Source organism: Emys orbicularis, chromosome 1, assembly GCF_028017835.1.
Source record: "Emys orbicularis isolate rEmyOrb1 chromosome 1, rEmyOrb1.hap1, whole genome shotgun sequence".
Taxonomy (NCBI): Eukaryota; Metazoa; Chordata; order Testudines; family Emydidae; genus Emys; species Emys orbicularis.
This window is the reverse complement of record NC_088683.1, coordinates 156,871,666-156,899,641: the sequence shown is the minus strand read 5'-3', so window position 1 is coordinate 156,899,641 and position 27,976 is coordinate 156,871,666. Positions and strand designations below refer to the sequence as shown.

Sequence of the window (27,976 nt, the reverse complement as noted above, 5' to 3'; positions counted from 1 at the left end):
GTCGGTGACCGCCCCACGTGGCACAGCCCCGCTCCAGCAGGTCGGGGGCCGTACCATGCGGCACAGCCCCGCTCCGGTGCTCTGGCTGGGGCGCTGAGTCGGGGGCCGCACCACGTGACTTGGCCCCGCTCCGGCCAGGGGATGCACGATGTGGCTTGGCCCCGCTCTGGCAGGTCGGTGACCGCCCCACGTGGCACGGCCCCACTCCAGTGGGTTGGGGGCCATACCATGTGGCACGGCCCTGCTCCGGTGCTCTGGCTGAGGCGCTGGGTCAGGGGCCGCACCATGCGGCTCGGCCCAACTACGGCCGGGGGCCGCACCACGCAGCTCGGCCCCACGCCGGCAGGTTGGGGATCGCACCACGTGACTTGGCCCTGCTCCGGCCACGGGCTGCACCATGTGGCTCGGCCCCGCTCCAGCCCGCACCACGTGGCTCGGCCCCGCTCCAGCCCGCACCACGCGGCTCGGCCCCGCTCCAGCCCGCACCACGCGGCTCGGCCCCGCTCCGGTGCTCCGGCTGGGGCGCTGAGTCGGGGGGCCGCACCATGCAGCTCTGCCCCGCTACGGTGCTCCGGATGGGGGCCGCAACACGCGACACCGCCCCACTCCAGCCAGGGGCCGCATCATGCAGCTCGGCCTCGCTCCGGTCAGGGGCTGCACCACACGGCACGGCCCCGCTCCGGTCAGGGCTCTGGATCGGGGGCCGCCCCACGCGGCACGGCCCCGAACCAAAGCCCCAGCCGGAGCACTGGAGCGGGACCGTGCCGTGTGGGGCGGCCCCCGACACAGAGCTCCAAGCGGCACGGCCCCGCTCCTGCCAGGGCGATGGGTCGGGGGCCGCACCACGTGACTCGGCCCTGCTCCGGCTAGGGGCTGCACCATGCAGCTCAGCCCCGCTCTGGCGGGTCGGGGGCCTTACCATGTGGCTCGGCCCCGCTCCAGCCGAGGCGCTCCAGCCGGGGGCCACACCACATGGCTCGGCCCTGCTCCGGTGCTCCGGCTAGGGTGCTGGTTTGGGGGCCGCACCACGCGGCTCGGCCCCGCTATGGTGCTCCGGATGGGGTCCGCCCCACACGGCGCAGCCCCGCTCCGGCGCTCCAGCTGGGACTCTGGGTCGGGGGCCGCACCATGCAGCTCGGCCCCGCTCCGGTGCTCCGGAGGGGCTCTGGGTTAGGGGATACCCCACGCGGCACAGCCCCGACCCAGAGCCCCAGCCGGAGCACCAGAGCGGAGCCATGCTGGGTGGGGCGGCCCCTGGACCGCGGCACAGCCCCGCTCCGGCGGGTCGGGGGCCGTACTCTGCGGCTCGGCCCCGCTCCAGCCGGGGCATTCCATCCGGGGGCCGCACCACGCGACTCGGCCCCGCTCCGGACAAGTCGCCGGGGCGCCCCACGCGGCTCGGCCCCGCTCCGGACAAGTCGCCGGGGCGCCCCACGCGGCTTGGTGCGGCCGCGTGGTGTGGCCCCTACTCCGGCACTCCGGCCGGGGGCCGCCCCACACGGCACGGCCCCGACCCAGAACCCCAGCCGGAGCGGGGACATGCCGCGTGGGGCGGCCCCCGACCCAAAGCCCCATGCAGCTCAGCGCCGCTCCTGCTGGGGCAATGGGTCAGGGGCCACAACACGCGGCTCGGCCCCAATCCGGCCGGGGCGCTGGGTCGAGGGCCGCACCACGTGACTTGGCCCTGCTCCGGCCAGGGGCCGCACCATGTGGCTCGCCCCTGCTCTGGTGGGTCGGGGGCTGCACCACGCGGCACGGCCCCGCTCCGGCGCTCCAGCCGGGGGCCACCCCACGCGGCTCGGCCCCGCTCCGGCACTCTGGCCGGGGCGCAGGGTTGGGGGCCGCACCTTTTGGCTCCCGGTAGCACCAGCATGGCCCCGCTCCGGCTCCTACGCATTCCAATGGGAGCTGCAGGGGCGGTGCCTGTGGATGGAGCAGCATTCAGAACCGCCTGGCCGTGCCTCTGTGTAGGAGCCAGAGAAGGGACATGCCACTGCTTCCGGGAGCCACTTGAGGTAGGTACCGCTTGGAGCCGCACCCCCTGAGCCTCTCCCCACGCCCCAACGCCCTACCCCAGCCCTGATCCCCCTCTCACCCTCCGAACCCCTCGGTCCCAGCCTGGAGCACCCTACTACACCCTAAACTCCTCATCCCCGGCCCCACCCCAGAGCCCGCACCCTAACCAATTTTGTGGGCATTCATCGCCCGCCATACAATTTCTATTCCCCTATGTGGCCCTTGAGCCAAAAAGTTTGCCCGCCCCTGCATTATAATGGTCCTTATATTTTCCATCCCATTTCTTATTCATCCTAACATTGTTTCCTTTTTTTGAGTGCAGCAACACATGGAGCAGAAATCTTCAGTTTTTGCCGCAATTTTGCCCCAGATTTCCCCCCTCCCCCCCGTGCCTTGTTATAGCTAATTTAGAACCCTCATTAGCACACCCTGCCTCCCCAAGCTAGCACTGGTAAGAGGTTCGCTCCCTACCCCCTAAAAATAAAAGGCTGTGTCTACAGCTTTAAAGAGCAGCTTTCACCTTCAAAGATCTCACAGCACAGAAACTAAGATATTAAGGATACAAAGGGATCAAGCAACCCAACCCCTTCAAGAACGAAAGGCAGCAGCACCACACAACAGAGTGAAGACTTTCAAGGGGCAATCAGGGTACGTCTACACACAATAAAAAAAGACCCACATCAACAAGTCTCAGAGCCTGGGTCAACTGGCTCAGGCTCACACGGCAGAGCTGGCATTGCAAAGCTAAAAATACCAATGTAGATGTTCAGGCTCAGGCTGGAGCCTGGTGAGGGGGGATGGTCTCAGAGCCTGGACTCCAGCTCAAGCCTGAACATCTACACTGATAATTTTAACCCCGCAGTACAAGCCTCCATCAACACCAGCTAGCACTGAGTGACTCAGGAGTGTCACTTATTGAATCATTTTATAGGAGGTGTCCCATCCAAACACTGACCCAGCCCACCCTGTTTGCCTTGATCCGACAGCATTATATCAAGCATAAGGCAGTAAATGTCTGCACACAGAGTCTGAGAGATGTCAGTGTTTACAGAAGAGCTGTGAAAGGGGATGAAGACACAGGATATTAAACATTAAATTGAAAGTCACTCCACACGCCTGTGTGCTTGAAGATATCAGGGAGCTGCAATCAGGACCACAGGGAGCTTATTGCATCCAAATGAATCACCTTGCCAATTTGCTCTACTCTTCTTATTAAAGCACATCTATGAGCCTCGTTTTCTATCCCAAGAAATGTAAATAGTAATATGCATTAATTGTGTTTTGGTAGCACCTAGAGGCCCCATTGTGCTAGGCGCTGACAACATACACAAATGGCTCCTGACCCATAAGAATTTACAAGTCACCTGCATTGTATCTCCCTCTCAGCCAGGAAGGGGGAAAATTTGATTCCCTTTTACACTACCCCCCTCCCCCTACCCACACACACTGAATGTTGGGCCCCCGTAGCAAACAGCCCCGTTCTCCCAACGCAGAACCTGCCGTGGGCTCAGGGGCGCTGCGCCCCGCGGCTCCCTGGCCAAGGGACATCACAGGGCGGCCCTCACCGCGGGGCCCGGCTCCCGTCTCTCGTCCGCTGCCGGGCGGGTGCTGCCGCTCCCTGCCCTGCCCCCGCGGCAGCGCTGCGAGGGGCGCCCCGGCGCACCCGGGCTGGGACCAGACGCCTCAGGAGCCGGCGCCGCCGGAAGCTCTGCCAGGGCCTCCCGCGGCCCCCACCAGCCCCCTGGAGGGCTGGATCCGACTCCCCACCGGCGGTGGCAGGGCCCGATCGGTCGCACACACCCCCCGCAGGAGCGGGCGCGCCGGGCGGTACCTGAGCGGCTCGGGCTGCCGCTGCCCCACAGGGAGCGCTCCAGGCCGGGCGGGGGACTCAGCACAGGCCGGGCGGGGGCCGCAGACCCGAAGTGGCTGCAGCCCCCGGGAGCGGGTGGGGAACGGGCCAGGCCGCCCCGTCTTGGCCTCCTGGCGCCACCAGCCCGGGAACTAGACCCCATCACCAAACCGCCGCCATCTTCCCGCTCAGCCATTCAAACCCCAGTACCGCCCCCATGGAGTGCCGACTAACGGAACCAGAGCGCGCGGCCAGCCAATCAGAGAGCGCGAGGCCACGGAGCCAGAGTCTGGAGAGGCTCCCGCGGGGGAAGCGCAGCTCGTTAGCGCCCCCGCGCTCCGGGCGGTCAGGTTGCGCCGGCGGCTCCACCCGCAAGCACACGGGAAGCTGGGCCGGGGTCGGGCCCGCCGCAGCGTCCAGGTCCAGGGCTAACCCCAGCGCTGCCCCGAGAGCCGAGACCCTGAGGGCAGCTCCCCCCGCACCTCCCGTTCTGCGGTTCAGGCTGTGAGCGCCCTGCAGCCAGGCGGGTTCGTGCGGGCGAGGAGATGCTCCCCTATTAGTACAGCCGCACAGGGCGCAGCGGGCATAAGGCCCTGGTTCCCTTCGCATGGGGCTGATAGGAGTCAATAGCCCCACCCAAGACTGCCCAGGTTCCAAGGCTAGAAGGGAGCACGGGGGTCAAGCATCCAGGTCTTGCATTGCGGAATCAGCGAACTGGGGTTTAGGCATTGGGAAATCGGGACACAATGCAGCTGGCAGTTCTAATGCTTTTTATTTTCACACTAAACAAGCTTTAGAACACACCACCTCCCCAGCTGGTACCTTAGGACTGCAAAACTTCAGCACCTAAACATTCCCCCACAGGCAGGTAGAAGCAGGCAAAATTTGCAAGGGTGACCCCTTGCTGGTCGTTTTTCCTTCCCTCACCCTCAGCACCTGAGAAACCTGGGATCACATTTTCCAGATCTTCTGAGCACTCAACTCCCATTGATTTCAGGCTCAGGTGTGCACCTTCAGCCTTTTTGAAAATCAGGCTCCTGCTATACCCCACGAAAATAAGAGAATGTAGTTAGAATATACAACTGCAAAATAAAAGTGGTTTTAATTACTTCCCCAGCATCATACAGAAATTGGGATGCAGAACAAGGCTCCACCCTTTCTACCTCCAGGCCACTACAAAAACAGCAAAGCACACTACCTTATTCACTACACATCTTCCAACTTCTGCAACAGAGGCAAGGGTCCTACAAATAACCACCTAATTCAGTACACAACCCTGATTTGGCTTTAGCGCACTGTCCACGCTGGTGTGCAAGACAGCACAGATTGTACTCATTTTTGTATTTAAACTTTTTTTCAATTTAAATTAAACTGCTGCAGAGTTCCCAACCTGCTGCATTGACTTGGCATCTAGGTGTGAACTCCCAAAGGTATCAACTTATGTGCTCCAAGAGAAGCAACTGCCTGTGAATTGTGGAAAGATGATCTTTAAGACAGCTAGATGTTAAGGCCATTTAGCATTTTAAAGGACAGACTCTGAAATGGGCCAGCCCTACTTTTATAACTGAGTGATGGTCCGCAGACCACCAGGGTACTCCAGGGTGTCCACAAGTCATGTCCAGGGTCACCAGCCCCACTGATCAACTCCTCCCCCTCACGCTCTCCCTCCTAGTGTCTCCTACACACTGCTGAAGGCACTGGGAGGGAGGGGGAGGAGCAGGGACAGGGTATGCGTAGGGGAAGGGCAGGAAGAGATGGGGGGGCCTTGGGGAAAGGGGTGGAGTGGGGGGGCTGGAGCTGAGCTACCCCAGGGAAAATTAGAAGCCAGCTTAGTGGTTCGTGGCTGTTTGGCATTTGCCCTCTCTGACAAAACTGAATCTATGAAAGTACTGGACACAGGTTATTCCTCCATTACTTTCGTTAACCAACATGGACAAGGATTCGATTCTCATGCAGTAGCAGGCTACTTTTAATACCTCAGTGCTGAACAAATGTTATCCAGTTATTGGATTTTCCCTCAGCACAAAACCATCATCACAAGTGGCAGTTATCGATAGTGGCAGTTCATCTGTTATCTCATCTTCTACTCAGATTGTAAACTCTTTGGAGCAGGGACCATCTTTTGTTCTGTGTCGTACAACAGGGTGCTGGCCCATGCCTAGAGCTCCTTGGCACTATGGTAATAAATAGAAAGGCCACAGACTGGATAGACAATCTCAAACCCTAGATGAAATCCAGGTCAGAGGCACACAGCAATGCAGCATTGAGAAGCTTTACTGTTACTTTATCCCTTCTCTGGATGAACAGGCAACTAGTCTCTGTGACTGCCAAAATGGCACCTTTTAGGAGCTGGTTTTTAAAGGAAGCTACCACACAGAACAGCTGGTCCCAAATCCCTCTCTCCCTAGAGCTAACATTGCCCTCTGATTTTTAATTACATTTCCAAAAGACAAATATCAGAGGGGTAGCCGTGTTAGTCTGAATCTGTAAAAAGCAACAGAGGGTCCTGTGGCACCTTTAAGACTAACAGAAGTATTGGGAGCATAAGCTTTCGTGGGTAAGAACCTCACTTCTTGCATCTGAAGAAGTGAGGTTCTTACCCACGAAAGCTTATGCTCCCAATACTTCTGTTAGTCTTAAAGGTGCCACAGGACCCTCTGTTGCTATTTCCAAAAGACTATACTTTGTAAATTTACACTAAAAAAACCACCTTTCAGAAGCCCATGGAACAGCCAAACACGGTACAGAGGGCTTTGGTTTCTGTGGGACTTGGATTTTTTTGTTTTGTTTTTTTGTTTGTTTAAGTAGTTCAGGTGTCCAAAAGAACCACTCAAAACTCTTAAGTTTGATTAAACTACAATTAGCATAAAGCATCACTGCTTCAGGAAGCAGCTCTGTGCAAAATCAGCAGGCTACAAACCAGAGTTTGAGAACCACGGGCTGTACAATCAATAACCTCTTTAAGGGCTTTATATATAACATTTTCCTAATCAAATATAAACCACTGCCTATTATCTGTGATAAAATAGTTAACTAGCATGACATCTGTTGGTTAATGAAACATGAGAACAAATTTAAAATTCTCTCAGAAGTATTTTTCTTCACTGCTACACAGGAAAAACGTTGATCTTTCTAACTCAAAATTGAATCCATTAAGTCAAAGGCATAAATATTTTAGAGTCTCTTCTATACAAATATGTTCTCCATTTTTTACTTTTATGGTAAACAAACATAGTATTAATTTTGCTTGCAGTATATGACACTTCAAGGAAATCATTACATTTTCAGGCAATTTGACAACATTTAGTGCATTCTTTTAAAAGATAATGGTCCAGGTCAGATTGCATCACCTCCATTTCCTTTCAGTCACCTCAGTTGTGTTAAAATCTGATCCAAATAAAATAATTTAATAAAAACAAAGTACCAGAACGATTTTATGATATCAAATCCAATACTGTGTAACTGTTTACCAGAGGTTCAGAGATTAAGGACAGGACTTAAATAGTATATCTTGTTTCTCTGGCCTGCTGTGGTGCAAAAGACAGGATGTACAGTTTCTGCTGAATTTTTTGGAACCCTTGATGAATAACACATATTCAGTGATCCCAACAGCATGAACAGGTGCATTTGCTACAAGAAGTCAATAATGTATCTTTCTCCTGTTGTGGATTTCACTTTTATATCTATGGCCCATACCAGTATAATGCATACTTAATGTTGCAACTCATTTCCTGTCACTGGGCCACTTCAGAACCCTCCACTAACAGATCTTGCCATTTCCAGAGAGAGCATCAGCTATCCTGTCCTCTCCACACCCTGTGGAGAACCTCTGCATGGACAAGCTCATCCCTTGGGAGGCTGGTTGGTGGATGGGGATAGCAATGCCCATAATTCCTCCACCAACCCTGTGTGAAAGAAGATTAATGCAGCCTGATGCAGAATCCCTGCTGTGGGGATATAGCACTTGAGGGAAATAGATTCCACGTACAGCAGTGGCCAAGGAAACTCTGGCAGTACAGCTCCAACTAGAGAGGGCACAGGGCCCTGAAGCACGTGCAAAAGCATAAGACCTCAGCAGTTGGTACCCCAAATTCTGTGAGTTCTACAGCTGAATTCTATCCCCCCTTCACTGTTCATCATATTAATCTGTTTTCCTATCCATACTTTTATCCCCTGTGATGAGTTTTTCTGATCCATGGAGATGAGGGACATATACTCCAATTCTCTCTCTCTCTCTCGCCCCACCCTCATTAAATACTTCAAAGAAATTTAAGTTTAAAGTGAAGCCCAGTCTTTCAGGAATAATTGCTTGAAACCACCACACTGCATTTCATCTCCTGTATCAGTGGGGATACATGGTCTAAAACAATGTGTGCCACAGTTAAATTTTTCTTAACTTGTATGTTGGAGGAGGAGCGCAAATCATTTTTCATTTTTAAGCTTTTGAAAAGCAAAAAAATCTATGCAAATCCTGATATTTGTTAAATAGTGGACTCTAATCTAGCCCATTAACGAAAATTCAAGATTCATGAACATCTCTAAAGCTACCCAGCTCTCCCATATTATTTTGTGCTTTTATGAGCTGTCATTTAAAGAACTGTCACCTGTTATCAAGATGTCGCTCAGCTGAGGGCAAACACATAGGGAAAGGAGATGGAGGAGGGTGGCAAGTGCCATCCCTTCAAGGAAGATTCCTGGCTGCAAAAGACAATACACAGAGTTGCAGGCTAATCTATATGAGTAAGGGCTGAAAAAAACCCTTATATTCCTGCAATAATAATGATGTAAAAATTTAATATTGTAATGATTATTTCTATTCAGCAAAGAGAACTGCATTTCCACCAAGTCGGATCAGAAAGACCAGAAATCAGCTGTAATGTTGCCATATGAAACCAACCACAGAGCTATTGCTAAAATAGGTTTCCATTTATCATGCAATTTTACAGCTAGACACTGAAGTGCTTTTTAAGCACTGTTTCTCCTACCCCTCATTGTTATATACCTATGATTCCTTGTATTTAAAAAAGGCTCTGTTTAAAAATAAAGTTGATTTTAATCTCAATTTTGGTCATTTCTTCTTAAAAAACTTTGTTAGCACAAAGTTTCTTTTAGTCTATTAAAAAGATTACAAAAAAAAAAATATCTAGAACTGACCTATTTCTACCATATTCTGAATAAGGGCTAACTAGCAACCAGTCGAAAAATTTGATTTCGTAAGTAGGTGCACAGTTGGTTCATTAAATCTCTGTTCTGTCCTTCAACCCAGTGCATCTCTGCTAATGCATCATCCCCTTCTTTCTTCACATTTATTAAACACTTAAAAAGAAAGTGTCCACTAGTTCCTTTGGGACTTTGTCCTTTTTCCATTGTTAGATTGCCAGCATCCTCTGAAGCATCAGGCTCCTCCTTTGCATCACTGGAGTCTTCACCAACTAATGTTTCTGGTTGCTTTGCTTCTATGTCCTCCTCTTCCATGAGTTCCTCATTGTTTTTTTCTTTGGCAGGGGAATCTTCCCTTTGCCTGTCATTCTTGGCTGAGCTGACATCCTCATCAAGCATCACTGACCCCATTTCGAAGTTTTCAGTCTTGTTTTGTTCACACTCTGGGTTGTTTGAGTCTTTCTGGGTGCTCTTCTCTTCTTCCATTGCTTGCAGAATATCTTCAGAAGCTCGAGGAAGTTCTCGTAGCTGCCTTACTCGTTCTCGTTTCTTTCTTCTTAAATGAACCCAAGAGTTTTCAATGGCTGTTAGAAACAGACTAACTTCATCTTCTCCACAGGGAACATACTTATGCTGAACCTATTGTAGAGAACAGCAGAACTTCATAATCACTCTACTTTAAATAAGTTTACATTTATGCCTGAAAACAGCATGTTGTTCTAACAGGTAATGCTTAATACTGTACCTTCAGATCAGTCAGTATTTTTTCTATCCACTTTGTAACCACTGCTATGCCTTCCACAGCATCCCAGCCCATAGCTGAAGCCTTGATGGATAACTCTTTGATTGTGGATGCCAACACTATAAATGTAATTGGCTTCCGGGGCTTTTCTAACTTCCTTCTTTTAGAGGGAGGTGACTGAAAAAAGCAACACAACAAATGAATTACAAACATCAGAAGTGTACAACACTAATGGGACGGTTTTAACACCTAGGACATAAAGAGTCTGCATCATGCCAATGTCCATACAGTAGAACCCTGTTTATCCGATCCTCCCTTAACTGACTCTCCACATTTACTGAACAACCAGGACTCCAGGGCCAGAAGCAGGTGATCTCTGTTGTGGCGGCTAGATGGCACTGCAGCATCACATTTTCCCATTCCTGGGTTTACCCAGTGTTTTGATTATCTGATCTGGCCCCGGGCCACTTAGACCAGATAAACGGGGTTCTACCGTAATACCATGTACATTCACTGTCATGGCCTGTGTATCACTTAAGCCTTCAAGAGGGTTTTAAGTAGGACTTAAGAGATGAATATGCTTTGTACTGGCCTGCTGCACAGGGGTGACTTTTACCTTAAGATATTAGAAAGAATCAATTATGCTTTCCTTCAGCTGCCATTTCTCAGATTACTATAAGTGTTTCTCTTGGTACTACATATGAAAGCCACTAATGTTTTGATACTGATCACACACAGGTGTATCACTGCATCTCTCTTGTAAAATTAGTTACCACAAACACATGTGCAAAAAGTACATACACACTGATCTAAAAAGGAGAAGCAGGCTTTGATTTAATATAGATACATTAACAAGCTTCAGTTCAACTTACATAAGTGAGTGTAAGGACCTGGATATTTTCAAATGTTCATAAGGGGGTAATTTTTTGCTGCTAAATTCTTATTTAAGTACTGAAGTGGAAGTGGCCTGATTTTCAGGGAACCTGCAGCTCACATTGAAGCCCATCAGAGAGGCCTTGCTGACTTGAGTTCTCTATAGAGAGAGGCTTGGCAGAATTAGATATTTTTTTTTTAATATAAATTTGACAGATACTTATTTTTTTAAGCTTTTTTAATTTTTATCCATTTAAATTTTCGAAGGCTTGGGAAATTATGGTGGGGTCAGACAATTATTAATGACAGACATTGAGACTCAAAACATTAAAGCTTTATGACCATTAAAAAAACCAAACTGTCACCAATGTGAGACTGACAATATCCTGGAATATTCTGAACAAACTTTATGGAATTAAGTTAAACCCTACTGAATTAGGGTTAATGCCTTTGGGGTACATTGTGTGTATTCCCATGGAAATACATATAATGTCACAGGAAGGGTAAATAGAAGAACAGTAGGGAGTAACTAGGCAAATTCACTCAGGTTGTAACATCCCCAGAGAAGCCACCTCCCTGGAAAGGTGCACATATACTACAGTAGAACCTCAGAGTTACGAACACCAGAGTTACGAACTTAACAGTCAACCACACACCTCATTTGGAACCGGAAGTACGCAATTAAGCAGCAGCAGCCACAAAGAAAAAACAAAATACAGTACAGTACTGTGTTAAACAAACTACTAAAAAAATGAAGGGGAAGCAGCATTTTTCTTCATAGTAAAGTTTCAAAGCTGTATTAAGTCAATGTTCAGTTGTAAACTTTTGAAAGAACCACCATAACGTTTTGTTCAGAGTTGCAAACAACCTCCATTCCCGAGGTGTTCGTAACTCTGAGGTTCTACTGTAGTTCAAACTTGATTCTCCAATTCCAAAAGACAAAGAAAGGGTTTCTGGATAAATAGCTTGGTTTTAAACTGGCTCATGGCCTTCTTCCTGATCCAGCAAATGGACAGGAACCCTGGTCAACAGAGAGCCCCAATCAGTAGGGTAGGGTTGGAAGGACTGGGCCTCCTGAGGCCTCATAATACTGGGGACTTGTTCTGAGCTAAAGCTGTGATGAACTTGTAATGACAAGAAATCCCCCTTCGGTAAGGGGTTTGAAGGACTGCTCCTGTCAGAATCCATGCTAGGGTTGGAGTTAACTCTGGCAAGCTTATTAGCATGTGCGTGGGTCCTTTTCTTGTTTTTAAATGTGTTTTCTCTGTAATGCTTTTTATCTTAAGAATCAAATAGGCTTGCATAGGAAGTGCTGTACCTTTTAACTGTAGCAATTGCACCCGCTAACGGTCTCTTAAGAGAAAGCAAGCAGGATCTTGTCAGGCAACCAGTCTTTGCTGGGGATAACAGTGTAGGCAGGGAACTGTGAAGTCTGGAAATACCCGTTAGAAAGGAAAGGGATGTGTTTCTCCAACCAGGAGAGGCAAAACCTGGGGAGCTGAAGGCCTGAGTGTGGGTGCCCTTGCTGGACCTGAACTATGACAAACATCATGTGTCAAAATATACAAAATAAATATCCTTAAACCAAACTAATATTTTTTCAAGCAGTATTTTTCTTACTTTACCTATCCGTAAATTTTGATTATCAAAATATGTTTTCATCAGTTTGTGCATGTACGGTGAAATGAATGTTTATTGACATTTACTGATAAAAATCTAATTCTGCCAAGCCTATCTAAAAGTATGTTTGGGTTTGATACAAACATCAAGTGACATGTAACGGATGGACGGGGGGGGCAGAACAAGGCTTTAACTGGCTATGGTGCAGATTTGTACTGCCATGCAGGAAATGCAGCTCAGATAATTATATCCTATACTCTAGGTTGAAGGGGAATAGCTTTGTTAAACCCACCCCCAAATGAAGTGTAGATGACCATGAAAAACAAACCAAAACACAGGCACTTACGGGCACTCGGACATCATCGTAGAAACTCCATGCCAGTGCCCACCTCATGGTACGGCCTTGACAGAATTCAGTGTGAGTAACTTTAGGAACCTATGTGAAGGAGAAACTTGGTCAGGCAGCCATTAACTTTAATCTCTAGTTAATGAAATGTCATTCTGTTTTACACACGTATTAGTCTAACTTCAGATATGTTATAAAATTAAGGTTTTGAACCAACAATGTCAAAGTTAAATTTATTACACGAAAGAGCTTTACCAAGAATAAAATAGGCAACTTAAATCCACCTTTAATCCCTAAGAATTAAACTCACTTTAGGCACCATGGTGTAACAAAACGCGAACATGGTAGGCTAGGGAGGTCCCAAGTTCTAATTCCAGCTCTACCTCTGACATACTGTATTGTCTTGGGCAGACCACTTTCCTCCACTTCTGCAAAATGGAAATACTGCAATATCCCTATAAGGTAGCTATGGTAGCACCCTCTTCCACCCTCCACCACACAAGGTAGGAGACCCCACCATCTCCTCCCCTGCGGGTGGACTATAAAAGAACTCAGGCTTCCCTGGTGAAGGAGAAGGAATATCCCATGTACACACATATACCCTTGCATTCAAGGAGATCAGCAAGACAAACTCTCCAGTACTTGTTTCATGCCATGGGGCTGAGTGCTTGAGAACGGAGAGGCAATAACTCTAGCTTGAGACACTCAGTGAGATAGCTGGAGGTAGAAAGCGTGAGCATGAGCTCATGGAGGTGAATGATAAGGGTTAGTTTTCTACAAACACAGAGGGTTGAATCTGATTCAAGCTTGCATATGAACATAGTGAATTTAAACATAGAATTAAATACAAACAATTAAAAATAAATAAGAGAGGAAAAAAACCTAGTATTGCATACTCTTCTCTCTTAGATAAGCAGCTCTTCACAGAAGTGATCTTATTTTTATTCACATTCCTGTAACACCTAGACGCCAACCAGGCCAGGGCAGAGATGCAAGTGACAGTCTCTTTCCCAAAAAGTTTACAAAACTAAAGAGACAAAACATAACAGGTGGATGAGACATGTGGGCAAGGGTGGAATGAAGGAGACAAGATAAAACAAAAGAGAATTGCACAATTCTTAGCCAATGAAAAGCAGTAATCACAATTTGCAACCTGTCCAGCCATTATCTGGTTGTACTTTCCTGCAAACATTACAGAAGAGGTGAGTTCTGAAGAGATGAATTCTGATGGATTCTGACTGAGCACATTTCCCACAGAAGTGCTTATCAGAGTAGAGAACTGGGTTTTGGGGGCTGACATCACTGATGGAGGTAAGGTGGGTATGAACCTTACTGTAACATATAAGGTCAGACTTAGGTTGTGAAGGGCTTTGAGAAGTTTGACTCTGATACAGTGGAATAGGGGAAGCCAGAGGAGGAACTAAACACAGGATGACAGTGCGCTGAGCCAACATGATCTTGGCAGCAGCAATCTGAATAGATTTCAGGGAAGTGAGGCTTCAGGCGTCAAGGCCAGAAGAAAAGGAAATTGCAGTAGTCAAGGCGTGAGAAGATTACAGCATGGACAAGAGTTTTACCAGTGTGGGCACAAAGGAGGGGTCAGATTTGGAGATGTGCAGGAAAACACATCATAATTTAGACCAGGGGTTCTTCAACTGCGGGTCGCAACCCCTCAGGGGGTCACAAGGTTATTACTTGAGGGTCATGAGCTGTCAGCCTCCACCCCAAATATCGCTTCATCTCCAGCATTTATAATAGGGTTAAATATAAAAAAAAAGTGTTTTTAATTTCCATTTTGGTGATGTTAAGCTTCAGTTGATGGCTGGACATCTATAAGGAGATGAACAAAGACAGGCTGAGATTTCAATATGGAAAGAGCGAGAGAGAGATTTGCCAGTCATCATCAATATGGTATTCAAAACCATATTTGTGCAAGAGATAATCCAGAGAAAAAGGTTAAAAAAAAAAAAAAGAGGGAGCCAAGGACAGAGCCCAGAGAGGGGGGGATTGTGAGAAGAGTAAGATCAACAGGGTCAGATGCCGCCAACAGGTGAAGATGAGACAATGGAGTATTGGCCCTGAAATCTGACCAGGAAGAGGTCATTAGAGACTTTGGTGAGTGCCATTTCTGTGAAGTGTAGAGGGTGGAAGGCATGAAATTAGACAAATCATGGAGTTATAGGAAAGGAATTAGATATGACTATCTGAAGTACCTCAATTCTTCAGATCGCTTATTTTAGTGCACTGCATCTTTGCAGTCAGAAGCAGCCTTAACAGCCCACGTATTTTTTTAAAAATTATTTCCAAGTCTTTTAAAGAATTTATTAGCATGTAGTGGAAGTCATGTCTTCCATTTATCTCCTCCCAACACAAACATTTAAATAAAAAATTATATCCTGGGAGAAGATGCCACTGTGACAATTCCCCCCCCATATTCTTCATAGACATATTGTCATGATGTGATTATGGCATAACTAAGATGTATTTTACACAAGATAAGTCATGTGACGTATCATTGAAAAAGTTATGATTTACTGAATATGATTATCCTATTTGTATGCTGTATCTTTTTTCTTATTCTAAAGTTAGGAATATTGACTATACAGCTGTACTACAAAAGTGTTTGCACCTGGGGAACACCCACCAGACAAAATGCAATCAGTCTGGCTGGCTAGCTGGGGACAAGTCAATAGACCATTAGGCAGAACAACAGGTCTTTGAATAGGCTAATCTCCCACCTTCTTGAGGAGCTTTCCTGGGATTCTACAAACAGCCTCTGACCCATGACTGCTTTGACACTGCAGGATCATGTGATCAAGTCACCTGGTACTGGACTCCATGATAGAATACCAGTATTTTTCCGGGGGGGGCGGGGGGGGCACGCACAGGGCACTCTGGGAAACAAAAGGCTCTTGACATATGTAAAACCTATTTAAGGCAGGGGAGGGAGATAATCAAGGGTCGTTCTTCACTGAATCCAGCCCAGGATGACAGCTGGAAACATCTAAGAAATAAAGAAGGGTGGGTGGGAAGAAGAGGACTGAACCCAGGCTGGGACGATGTCTGGCCTGTGAAAGAAATACCTGGAATTTTAAGCTGCAAGCAAGAGCAGCTTGCCTTCAAGAATCTCTGCAATCTGCCTAAAACAACATTTAGGGTGAGAAATTACTGTTTGTAAGCAGTTTCTTTAGTATCTTAAGCTTAGTTTGCATGTTTGTTTCATTTGATAGGTAACCTGCTTTGATCTGTTTGCTAACCCTTATAATCAATTAAAATCTATCTTTTGTAGTTAATAAACTTGTTCTTGCTTTCTCTAAAACCAGTTTGTGGAATTCATAACTGGGGGGCAAAACGCTGTGCATATCTTCCTCCACATTAAGGGAGGGGGCGAATTTTATGAGCTTATGCTATACAGTTCTCTGTTCAGCGCAAGATTATACAATTTTGGGTTTACACTCCAGAGGGGGTGTGCACTTGAGTGCTGGCCAGTTCCTTAGCTGAGCTTTCCCAAGCAGAACTGATCTCATGTCTGTGTCTTTCTGCAGCTGGATGTGCCCCTACCTATGTGTGCGCGCTGGAGGAGGCTTGGGGGCCTGGCTCAGCAGGACAGTGTAAGGAAGTCCAGGCTGGCAGAAAAGGCGAGCTCAGTGATACCCGAGTTCCAAGTGGCACCCTAGGGGGAACCCATCACAGCCACCAGAAACATTTTTTGCAGGTGTGAATTCTGCTATCTACTCCTTGCTAGTGGCAGCTAATGCTATACATCTCACTTTTCGGGAAGATTCTGTTGCTGCCTACCTCCCCCATGCCTGTGTGTTAAGTGGGGGTAACTCTTCCACTGAATATATACAGCATTACTCAGACTCTCTGCTTCTAAGGGAACCCACTGAGACAAGGCTGTGGGTGGAAGGAGTAAGATGCCTGATCCTTAAAACACAAGGAGCCAATTCAGTGTTCTGTTAAGTCTAAAGATCATCAAGTAACTTACCAATGAGGACTCTTGATATATGTACTGTCCTCATACTGAATTAATTAGAACCAATATATTTGTAGCATACAAATTAACTGAGGAAAAACAGCTCTTGCAAATTCTCAAAAATTCAGTGCTGAAAACTTGGAGAATACAGTGCCTTCTCATACAAGAGGTTGAATCCCTGCTTTAAGTTCAAAACTCTGCTTCACCTCAACTTTGGAGTTGCTACCAGTGCCTCCATAATACAAAAGCACCTTCCAAAGAACTATAGTCTTTAAAAATAACTAATTTACTGTCTTTGTAGTGCTTGTATGTGTAGAGGCCTGTAGGGGCAGTGTGCTGAGCCCCGAGCCCTGAGTAGGGGCTCCGCCCTGATTAGGGGGCGGAGCTTGGCTGATTAGGGGGCCTATAAAAGAGGCCTCCCAGCCGAGCAGCGGCCCTAGCAGCGAGCAGCGGCCCCCAGGAGCCGGCCAACAGGGCTGCTAACAGGGGAGTTTAAGTGGGAGTGAGTCTCATTGGAGGAGAAGGTATCTGTACTTGCGTCTGTCTTTGTAGTGCTTGTATGTGTAGAGGCCTGTAGGGGCAGTGTGCTGAGCCCCGAGCCCTGAGTAGGGGCTCCGCCCTGATTAGGGGGCGGAGCTTGGCTGATTAGGGGGCCTATAAAAGAGGCCTCCCAGCCGAGCAGCGGCCCTAGCAGCGAGCAGCGGCCCCCAGGAGCCGGCCAACAGGGCTGCTAACAGGGGAGTTTAAGTGGGAGTGAGTCTCATTGGAGGAGAAGGTATCTGTACTTGCGTCTGTCTTTGTAGTGCTTGTATGTGTAGAGGCCTGTAGGGGCAGTGTGCTGAGCCCCGAGCCCTGAGTAGGGGCTCCGCCCTGATTAGGGGGCGGAGCTTGGCTGATTAGGGGGCCTATAAAAGAGGCCTCCCAGCCGAGCAGCGGCCCTAGCAGCGAGCAGCGGCCCCCAGGAGCCGGCCAACAGGGCTGCTAACAGGGGAGTTTAAGTGGGAGTGTACAGGGGGAGGTGGAAGGGGAGGCAGGAGGGCGCGGTGGCCAGTGTGCTTTGTTCCCTCAGAGGCTGCAGGCAGAGACCACAGCAGCCATGAGCCAGGCAGCAGGGGACACAATGCAGATGAAAGCATGTAGCAGCTGTGGTATGTATATAGTCCTAGCAGGTGCACCTGAGCAGAGGTATGTCTGTATGAAATGCCGCCTACTTGCCCTGTTAGAGGAAAAGGTTCGGGGGTTGGAGATGCAGGTAGAGACCCTGGTAGAGTTTAGAAGGGGGTTTGAGCAGCTAATGGAGCAAAGGCAAGGGGTGGCTGAAGGGGCATGCTCAGGGGTGCAGATGGAAGCGGGGGCTATGGTCTGTGAGAGGGGAATGTCGGGGGGAGAACAAGAGCAGTGGAAGCATGTGACCGTGAGAAGCAGGCCAAGGAAAAGGAGGGCTAGTGAGGGGGAAATAGAACTCAGGAACAGGTTTGGGTGTTTGGCTAACGAGGAGGGGACGCAGCAGGTGGTACCTGATGGTGGGAGGCAGAGGAAGAAAAGAAGGGCAGCTAGTCCAATACACAGGGGGGAGGAGTTGATGGAAGTAGCATCAACACTTGGCCCCGGGAGGATACAGGATGGCAATAGGGGGACTATAAGGGAAAATAGAGACAGACAGGAGTTACGGCCGCAGGGAACTGGGGATAGATTGGTAGATTGCGCTGCCCCCATGCAAAGGCAGGTTTATGTGATTGGGGACTCCTTACTGAGGAGGTTAGACAGGCCTGTAACCAGGGCGGACCCGGAAAACAGAAGGGTGTGCTGTCTGCCGGGCGCTAAGATACGGGATGTGGACCTGCGGTTGAAAAGGATCCTAAAAGGAGCGGGTAAGTACCCCTTGATCGTCCTTCATGTAGGAACGAATGACACGGCTAGGTTCTCGCTAGAGAGAATCAAGGGAGATTATGCCAGGCTGGGGAAGACGCTTAAGGAAGTCGAGGCTCAGATTATCTTCAGTGGGATTCTGCCTGTTCCTAGAGAAGGACAGCAAAGGGCGGACAGGATTGTGAGGATAAATAGCTGGCTAAGGGAGTGGTGCTATAAGGAGGGTTTTGGGATGTATGGCCACTGGGAGGCTTTCGGGGACAGACAGCTGTTCTCGCGGGATGGACTTCACCTGAGTAGGGAAGGAAATAGACTTCTGGGAGGGAGGCTGGCTCATCTCATCAAAAGGGCTTTAAACTAGGAACTTGGGGGAGACGGTTGGGAGATGTCCAGTTGATCTCCACGCCAGATTCCAACAGTGAAAAAGAGGGCGAGGAGAAAAGCACAGATATAGGTAGGGGTAGGGAATTGGACATAAGAAGGAGGGGGCAGATGGACACTACGGGGTCCGTACCAAAGTGCATAACTAATGGGAGAAAGGATAGACAGCATACGGTAAGATGTTTATACACCAATGCGAGAAGCCTAGGTAACAAAATGGAGGAATTGGAGCTCCTGGTCCAAGAAATGAAACCTGATATCGTAGGAATAACCGAAACGTGGTGGAATGGTAGTCATGACTGGAGTACAGGTATGGAAGGGTATGTGCTGTTTAGGAATGACCGGAAAAAAGGTAAAGGTGGGGGTGTGGCGTTGTATGTCAATAATGAGCTAAAATGTAAAGAAATAATAAGTGATGGAATGGATAAGACGGAGTCTGTCTGGGCAACAATTACACTGGGTAAAAGAACTACTAGAGCCTCCCCTGAGATACTGCTTGGGGTGTGCTATAGACCGCCGGGATCTAGCCTGGATGCGGACAGAGAACTATTTAATGTTTTTAAGGAAGTAAAAACTAATAAGAGCTGTGTGATCATGGGGGACTTTAACTTCCCAGACATAGATTGGGGAACAAATGCTAGTAACAATAATAGGGCTCAGATGTTTCTAGACGTGCTAGCAGATGAATTCCTTCATCAAGTAGTAGCTGAACCGACGAGGGGGGATGCCATTTTAGATTTGGTGCTGGTGAGTAGTGAGGACCTCGTTGAGGAAATGGTTGTAGGGGACAACCTTGGCTCGAGTGACCATGAGCTAATTTGGTTTAAACTAAATGGAAGGGTTAACAGAAATAAAACTATGACTGTGACTAAGGTTTACGATTTCAAAAAGGCCAACTTTAATAAATTAAGGCAACTACTTAGGGAAGTGGATTGGGCTAACATACTTAGAGAGCTAAAGGCAGATGAGGCCTGGGATTATTTCAAGCTGAAGTTGCACGAGCTGTCCGAGGCCTGTATCCCGAGAAAGGGGAAACGGTCAGTAGGCAGGGGAATTAGACCCAGCTGGATGAGCGGGCGTCTCAAAGGGGCGATTAAGAAAAAACAGAAAGCGTACAAAGAATGGAAGAGAGGAGAGATCGGCAAAGAAACCTACCTTATTGAGGTCAGAGCATGTAGGGATGCGGTGAGAAAGGCCAAAAGCCGTGTAGAGTTGGACCTCGCGAGGGGAATTAAATCCAATAGTAAGAGGTTTTATAGCCATATAAATAGGAAGAAAACAAAGAAAGAGGAAGTGGGGCCACTGAAGCTTGCAGATGGAGTGGAGATTAAGGACAATCTAAGCATGGCACAATATCTAAATGAATATTTTGCATCGGTGTTTAATAAGGCTAATGAAGGGCTTAGGAATAGAGGGAGCGGGACAGAGGGGAATAAAGGAGTGGTAATTGACATTAAAGTATCAGAGGTGGAAGCCAAACTTGAGCAGCTAAATGGGACTAAATCGGGTGGACCGGATGATCTTCATCCTAGAATATTGAAGGAGCTGGCGCGAGAAATTGCAAGCCCCTTGGCGATAATTTTTAATAAATCTGTAAACTCGGGGGAGGTACCGATGGACTGGAAAATAGCTAATGTGGTTCCTATTTTCAAGAAGGGGATAAAAAGTGACCCGGGTAACTACAGGCCTGTTAGTTTAACTTCTGTAGTATGCAAGGTCTTGGAAAAAATTTTGAAGGAAAAAGTAGTTAAGGACCTTGAGGTGAATGGCAATTGGGACAAATTACAACATGGGTTTACGAAAGGAAGATCGTGCCAAACCAACTTGATCTCCTTTTTTGAGAAAGTAACAGACCTTCTAGATAAAGGAAATGCGGTGGATCTAATTTACCTAGATTTTAGTAAAGCGTTTGATACTGTGCCGCACGAGGAATTACTGGTTAAATTAGAAAAGATGGGGATCGATATGAAAATCCAGAGGTGGATAAAGAACTGGTTAAAGGGGAGACTGCAGCGGGTAGTACTGAAAGGGGAACTGTCGGGTTGGAGGGAGGTCACCAGTGGGGTTCCTCAAGGTTCGGTTTTGGGTCCGATTTTATTTAATCTATTCGTTACTGACCTCGGAACCAAATGTAGGAGTGGGCTGATAAAGTTTGCGGATGACACAAAGTTGGGAGGTATTGCCAATTCGGAGAAGGATCGGGATATTTTGCAGGGAGACTTGGATGACCTTGTAAATTGGAGTAACAATAATAGGATGAGATTTAATAGTGGGAAGTGTAAGGTGATGCATTTAGGGATGACTAACAAGAATTTTAGTTATAAGTTAGGGACGCATAGGTTGGAAGTGACGGAGGAGGAGAAGGACCTCGGAGTCCTGGTTGATCGCAGGATGACTATGAGTCGGCAATGTGACGTGGCTGTGAAAAAAGCTAATGCGATCTTGGGATGCGTTAGGCGAGGTATTTCTAGTAGGGACAGGGAGGTGCTGCTTCCGTTATACAAGGCGCTGGTGAGACCTCATTTGGAGTACTGTGTGCAGTTCTGGTCTCCTATGTTTAAAAAGGATGAACTCAAACTGGAACGGGTACAGAGAAGGGCCACTAGGATGATCCGAGGAATGGAAAACCTTTCCTATGAAAGGAGACTCGAGGAGCTCGGTTTGTTTAGCCTAACCAAAAGAAGGGTGAGGGGGGATATGATTGCTCTCTTTAAATATATCAAAGGGATTAATACCAAGGAGGGAGAGGAATTATTTCAGCTTAGTAGTAATGTGGATACGAGAACGAATGGATATAAACTGGCCGTGGGGAAGTTTAGGCTTGAAATTAGACGAAGGTTTCTGACCGTCAGAGGGGTAAAATTTTGGAACAGCCTTCCGAGGGAAACGGTGGGGGCGAAGGACCTCTCTGGCTTCAAGATTAGGCTTGATAAGTTTATGGAGGGAATGGTTTGATGGGATAATGTGATTTTAGTCAAACAGGCATTAACGGGCCATCGCGGGTAAAATGAGGGTCCGGCTGTAGAATCTTGCCTGTATGCTCGGGGTTCTGCTGATCGCCATATTTGGGGTCAGGAAGGAATTTTCCTCCAGGGTAGATTGGCAGAGGCCCTGGAGGTTTTTCACCTTCCTCCGCAGCATAGGGCAGGGGTCGCAGGCTGGAAGATTCTGTTGTGGGTGAGTCAGCTTTTGTGGCCTGCATCATGCGGGAGGTCAGACTAGATGACCATATTGGTCCCTTCTGACCTTGAAGTCTATGAGTCTATGAGTCTATGAGTAACTTGTAAGAAACCTTTCTTTTTAAGGGACAAAAACAGGCAACACAAACGCACAGTATCAGGAAGCAGTATATGCAACCCTAGTGTATTTGGAGACAAACTTACCCCCTGAATTCGAAGTTCTTCTTTTAATGGAGCTAAACTGCATTTCTTTCCCAGCATGCAGCTGTACCACCTGTGGACAACATTTTAAATTAAGGTGTTTTAGAAACAGTTCAACTGAAAATGGCAACTAACTGCAAAGGGTTCACATCAGAGGTCTGCAAGCATCACAGGAGGGGAAATGCTCTCTAGTTAAAAATAGTGGCAAACCCATATTAGCAATATGATTTGAGCAAGTGTATAAACTAGGAGACCAAGGAAAGAAATCTGCCTGGATTTTTTCAATATTAGATTTTTGGGTAAAATTTTAAAAAGTTTCTAAGCAACTCTAACTGTCCCATTTTCAAAAATAACAAAGTGCTTTGGAAAATAGTACCCTTTACAATAATTTGTTTCAAACTTTCAATTTTAACTTTCCAAGGAATGAAGAGAGATGACAGTAGCAAAATAAGAGCTTGTGCCTGGAAAAAAAACCAGACACACTCCCTGGTATCTCTGCTTATGAGAAATTTAGATACATTAATTCTCCCAGTTTCCAGCTCTCTAAATCCATATCTCACCAGTGGGCAAACAGAAAGATGAGAGCAGAGAGAGATTACCCTGCTTCTGGGAGCTCACCATCTCCTTTGGATCCAGGTCTCTCAGATTCTTCCAAAGGCAAAAGTCTGTGTTCTTCAGCAGAATTTCCCAAAATTCCTTTACGGACACTTCCCCAAAAATTTTTAGAAGAGGTTTTGGGGCCCAATGGAATAATTTGTAAATACACTGTTAAAACTTTGTACCCAGAGAGTTTTCAATTACTGAAATGCAGTATTCTCTACATATTTTAAGCAGATTCTTTGAGAGATAAAAATGCTTTAAAGTGATTACGGGTACAAGTATGAAAGATAAATAAAAACAGTTTTCATGCGGCATTATGAAGAATCTAATAAAACCAGAATTCAACTGAAAATAAGATTAATAGATTTTTTGTTTTTTAGAAGGCCAAAAGACACCAGTCTGACCTCCTGCATAATAGGCCAGAGAATTTCGCCAATTAATTCTTCCATCTGCCGGCCCCGATCAGTCCACTGCTGGCCTGGGGTCCCGGCCGCCGGCCTGGGGCTCTGCAGCCGCCCCCAGCTGTGGCCCACTGGCCCCAGACTGCGACAGTGAGGGGTGCAGACTGGGGCAAGAGGGGGCGCAGCTCAGCACCCCCACCTTAAAAATTGTTCCAGCACCACTGTGCTGGGGTATTTTTAAGTCCTGATTTGCTGCTTACATCACTATCATGCCACGTGGAACAGCGCACTGCGTTTGATGTTGAGATTAGAACGTACATCCAAGAACAGGAATCAGAATTTTCTAACGGATTTCAAGATTTCCAGCGATTTGGCCCAATGCTTTCTTTTCTAATTAAACCTGAAAAGTTCAACAAAAGCTACTTGGATTTGTCCATATTTCAGTGGATGGGTGTTGAAGATTTCGAAATGCAGCTCATTCAGTTAAAAAGTTCAGAATTGTGGGCATCAAAAATTGGAGATCTGCGGAGTGCACTTGAAGCTACTGAGAGAGATCATGGGGCCTCTACTCTGACCTGCTGGACGGCCCTGCCAATGAAATTTAACTGTTTGAAGAAAATTGCGTTTGCAATGCTTTCAGCATTTGGATCCACATACCTGTGTGAACAGGTATTTTCACACATGAAATCTGTCCTCTGCCCCTCTCGGAGCCGGTTAACAACTGATCACTCAGAAGCCTGCGTGCAGCTTAAAGATTCCAAATACGTGCCAGATATTGGAAAACTCAGCAAGGAAAAGCAAGGACAAGGATCACACTAAACTAACAATAGTTTAGTTATATATTATAGACTTATAGAAAGAGACCTTCTAAAAACATTAAAATGTATTACTGGCACGCAAAACCTTAAATTAGAGTGAAGAAATGAAGACTCGGCACACCACTTCCGAAAGGTTGCCGACCCCTGGACCAGCAAGTCTCAGTTCCTATGTAAAGGGTAGCTCAACATTCTGGCCATTTGGTTGAGTTGTCTCTAGCGAAGTAAGACCGGAACATAGCATTAAGTCAGTTTTTCTGCAGTTACAAACTTCCCAGAGCAACTTCTTATATTAAATAGCAGCAACAAGTTGGATGACTTTTCCAGATTTTGGAAACACGAGGCATAAAAGATAGATGCCTTCATCTATTTAGGCCAAGAGATGTACACCAGTCCTCCAACTCCAGCTCTTTGGTACCAGAGGCCACCAGACAATAGCTGTTAAATCTTTGTTTTCCCTTACTAAAGTGATCTTTCTTGTGGCATTCATCTCTACAAGAGGGATCAGTGAGTATAATGCCTTGTCAATCAAGGAATCATCTGTTTCCTGACAATATGGTACTACCACAACCTTCTCAGCTAAACCACAACACCTTCATATCACCTGTCCCAAGCGCTCTCATTCTAAAAAGGAAAGTTGGCACTGCCTAGATGGCCGTAGCGCCATTAAAATTGCTCCTGGATAGGTCAAAGTCTCTCAGGAACTCGGATGTTTTCTTAATTTCTTTTGATGACAAGAACTAACGTTTCTTTGGAAGTCTTTAGATCTAGCTCCTATTGGTCTGAGTTGCTTTTGAATCTTAAGAGTGGAAGTGTTATCAGCCTTCCAGTAAGAGTACATTCTACAAGATCTACTCCCACTTCTTGGACAGTTAAAACAGAGCATCTTATGAAGAGGTCTGCAAAAATGCAAACTGGGCAACTCTCCATTCTTTTTCAAAGTACTACAAAATGAATATGTTTTAATATAACCAAACAAGCAATAAAGACTGTGGAGCATACTTTCAGGACTGTATCCTGGAAAGCAGGTATTCTAGAAAAAGGTAGTTAGCTGCCTGAACATGAGCTCCCAGTGCATTATTCTGGCTATAAGAGCTAATTCGATCCTCAGGTATATAAATGGGAATATCAGATTGGTGAAGGAAGGCAATATTACCTCTGTATATAGCACTGGTGAAGTATTTAGAATACTATGCCCAGTTCTGCTGTCCACACTTGAAAAGGAAGTAAAAAAACAAAATTGTAGAGTTCAGAGAAGAACTACAAGAATTATTTATGGTCTGGAAAAATGCGTTACTCTGAGAAACTAAAGGACCTCCATCTATTTAACTTGTTAAAGAGAAGATCTCTAGCAGTGACTATCATTTGCCTACACAAAGAGGAGATGTGATACTAAAGGACTCTAATCTAAAAGACAAAGGTGTGACATGATCCAATGGCTGGAAGTTTAAAATCAGCATTATTCAAATTGGAAAAAAAATAGATGCAAGTTTTTAATTGTGTGGGTGATAAACCATTGGACAGACTACCACAGGATGGGAAATCCTCCTTCCCATGGTGTCCTGAAATCAGGACTGGGTCTCTTAAAAAGATATTCTACTTCAACTGCAAGTTGCAGGACTAGATGCAAGAATCGTTGAGTGAACTTCCTTGGCCTGTGTTATAGATTCATAGATTCTAGGACTGGAAGGGACCTTGAGAGGTCATCGAGTCCAGTCCCCTGCCCTCATGGCAGGACCAAATACTGTCTAGAGCATCCCTGATAGACATTTATCTAACCTACTCTTAAATATCTCCAGAGATGGAGATTCCACAACCTCCCTAGGCAGTTTATTCCAGTGTTTAACCACCCTGACAGTTAGGAACTTTTTCCTAATGTCCAACCTAAACCTCCCTTGCTGCAGTTTCAGCCCATTGCTTCTTGTTCTATCCTTAGAGGCTAAGGTGAACAAGTTTTCTCCCTCCTCCTTATGACACCCTTTCAGATACCTGAAAACTGCTATCATGTCCCCTCTCAGTCTTCTCTTTTCCAAACTAAACAAACCCAATTCTTTCAGCCTTCCTTCATAGGTCATGTTCTCAAGACCTTTAATCATTCTTGTTGCTCTTCTCTAGACCCTCTCCAATTTCTCCACATCTTTCTTAAAATGCGGTGCCCAGAACTGGACACAATACTCCAGTTGAGGCCTAACCAGCGCAGAGTAGAGCGGAAGAATGACTTCTCGTGTCTTGCTCACAACACACATGTTAATGCATCCCAGAATCAAGTTTGCTTTTTTTGCAACAGCATCACACTGTTGACTCATATTTAGCTTGTGGTCAACTATAACCCCTAGATCCCTTTCTGCCGTACTCCTTCCTAGACAGTCTCTTTCCATTCTGTATGTGTGAAACTGATTGTTCCTTCCTAAGTGGAGCACTTTGCATTTGTCTTTGTTAAACTTCATCCTGTTTACCTCAGACCATTTCTCCAATTTGTCCAGATCATTTTGAATTATGACCCTGTCCTCCAAAGCAGTTGCAATCCCTCCCAGTTTGGTATCATCTGCAAACTTAATAAGCGTACTTTCTATGCCAATATCTAAGTCGTTAATGAAGATATTGAACAGAGCCGGTCCCAAAACAGACCCCTGCGGAACCCCACTTGTTATGCCTTTCCAGCAGGATTGGGAACCATTAATAACAACTCTCTGAGTACGGTTATCCAGCCAGTTATGCACCCACCTTATAGTAGCCCCATCTAAATTGTATTTGCCTAGTTTGTCGATAAGAATATCATGCGAGACCGTATCAAATGCCTTACTAAAGTCTAGGTATACCACATCCACAGCTTCTCCCTTATCCACAAGACTCGTTATCCTATCAAAGAAAGCTATCAGATTGGTTTGACACGATTTGTTCTTTACAAATCCATGCTGGCTATTCCCTATCACCTTACCACCTTCAAGTGTTTGCAGATGATTTCCTTAATTACTTGCTCCATTATCTTCCCTGGCACAGAAGTTAAACTAACTGGTCTGTAGTTTCCTGGGTTGTTTTTATTTCCCTTTTTATAGATGGGCACTATATTTGCCCTTTTCCAGTCTTCTGGAATCTCTCCCGTCTCCAATGATTTTCCAAAGATAATAGCTAGAGGCTCAGATACCTCCTCTATTAGCAGCTTGAGTATTCTAGGATGCATTTCATCAGGCCCTGGTGACTTGCAGGCATCTAACTTTTCTAAGTGATTTTTAACTTGTTCTTTTTTTTATTTTATCTGCTAAACCTACCCCCTTCCCATTAGCATTCACTATGTTAGGCATTCCTTCAGACTTCTCGGTGAAGACCGAAACAAAGAAGTCATTAAGCATCTCTGCCATTTCCAAGTTTCCTGTTACTGTTTCTCCCTCTTCACTGAGCAGTGGGCCTACCCTGTCTTTGGTCTTCCTCTTGCTTCTAATGTATTGATAAAAAGTCTTCTTGTTTCCCTTTATTCCCGTAGCTAGTTTGAGCTCATTTTGTGCCTTTGCCTTTCTAATCTTGCCCCTGCATTCCTGTGTTGTTTGCCTATATACGTCCTTTGTAATCTGTCCTAGTTTCCATTTTTTATATGACTCCTTTTTATTTTTTAGATCATGCAAGATCTCGTGGTTAAGCCAAGGTGGTCTTTTGCCACATTTTCTATCTTTCCTAACCATCGGAATAGCTTGCTTTTGGGCCCTTAATAGTGTCCCTTTGAAAAACTGCCAACTCTCCTCAGTTGTTTTTCCCCTCAGTCTTGATTCCCATGGGACCTTACCTATCAGCTCTCTGAGCTTACCAAAATCCACCTTCCTGAAATCCATTGTCTCTATTTTGCTGTACTCCCTTCTACCCTTCCTTAGAATTGCAAACTCTATGATTTCATGATCACTTTCACCCAAGCTGCCTTCTACTTCCAAGTTCTCAATGAGTTCCTCCTTATTTGTT

At 46.8% G+C, this 27,976-nt stretch overlaps 2 protein-coding genes across 2 annotated transcripts in view; both read right to left on the bottom strand.

Annotated features, from left to right (window-relative positions):
* The window catches only part of POLQ (DNA polymerase theta), a 159,539-nt gene extending 155,478 nt beyond the window's left edge, over positions 1-4,061 (bottom strand). The window contains exon 1 of the mRNA XM_065416674.1: positions 3,848-4,061. Coding sequence (XP_065272746.1) covers positions 3,848-4,061 — 214 coding nt within the window. The remainder of the gene's footprint in view (positions 1-3,847) is intronic.
* A 4,985-nt stretch (positions 4,062-9,046) lies between these two features.
* METTL16 (methyltransferase 16, RNA N6-adenosine) overlaps positions 9,047-27,976 on the bottom strand; it is a 47,335-nt gene continuing 28,405 nt past the window's right edge. The window contains exons 6-9 of the mRNA XM_065413640.1: positions 22,216-22,285; positions 12,607-12,696; positions 9,771-9,944; positions 9,047-9,664 (exon numbers count right to left, since the gene is read on the bottom strand). Coding sequence (XP_065269712.1) covers positions 9,047-9,664; positions 9,771-9,944; positions 12,607-12,696; positions 22,216-22,285 — 952 coding nt within the window. The remainder of the gene's footprint in view (positions 9,665-9,770; positions 9,945-12,606; positions 12,697-22,215; positions 22,286-27,976) is intronic.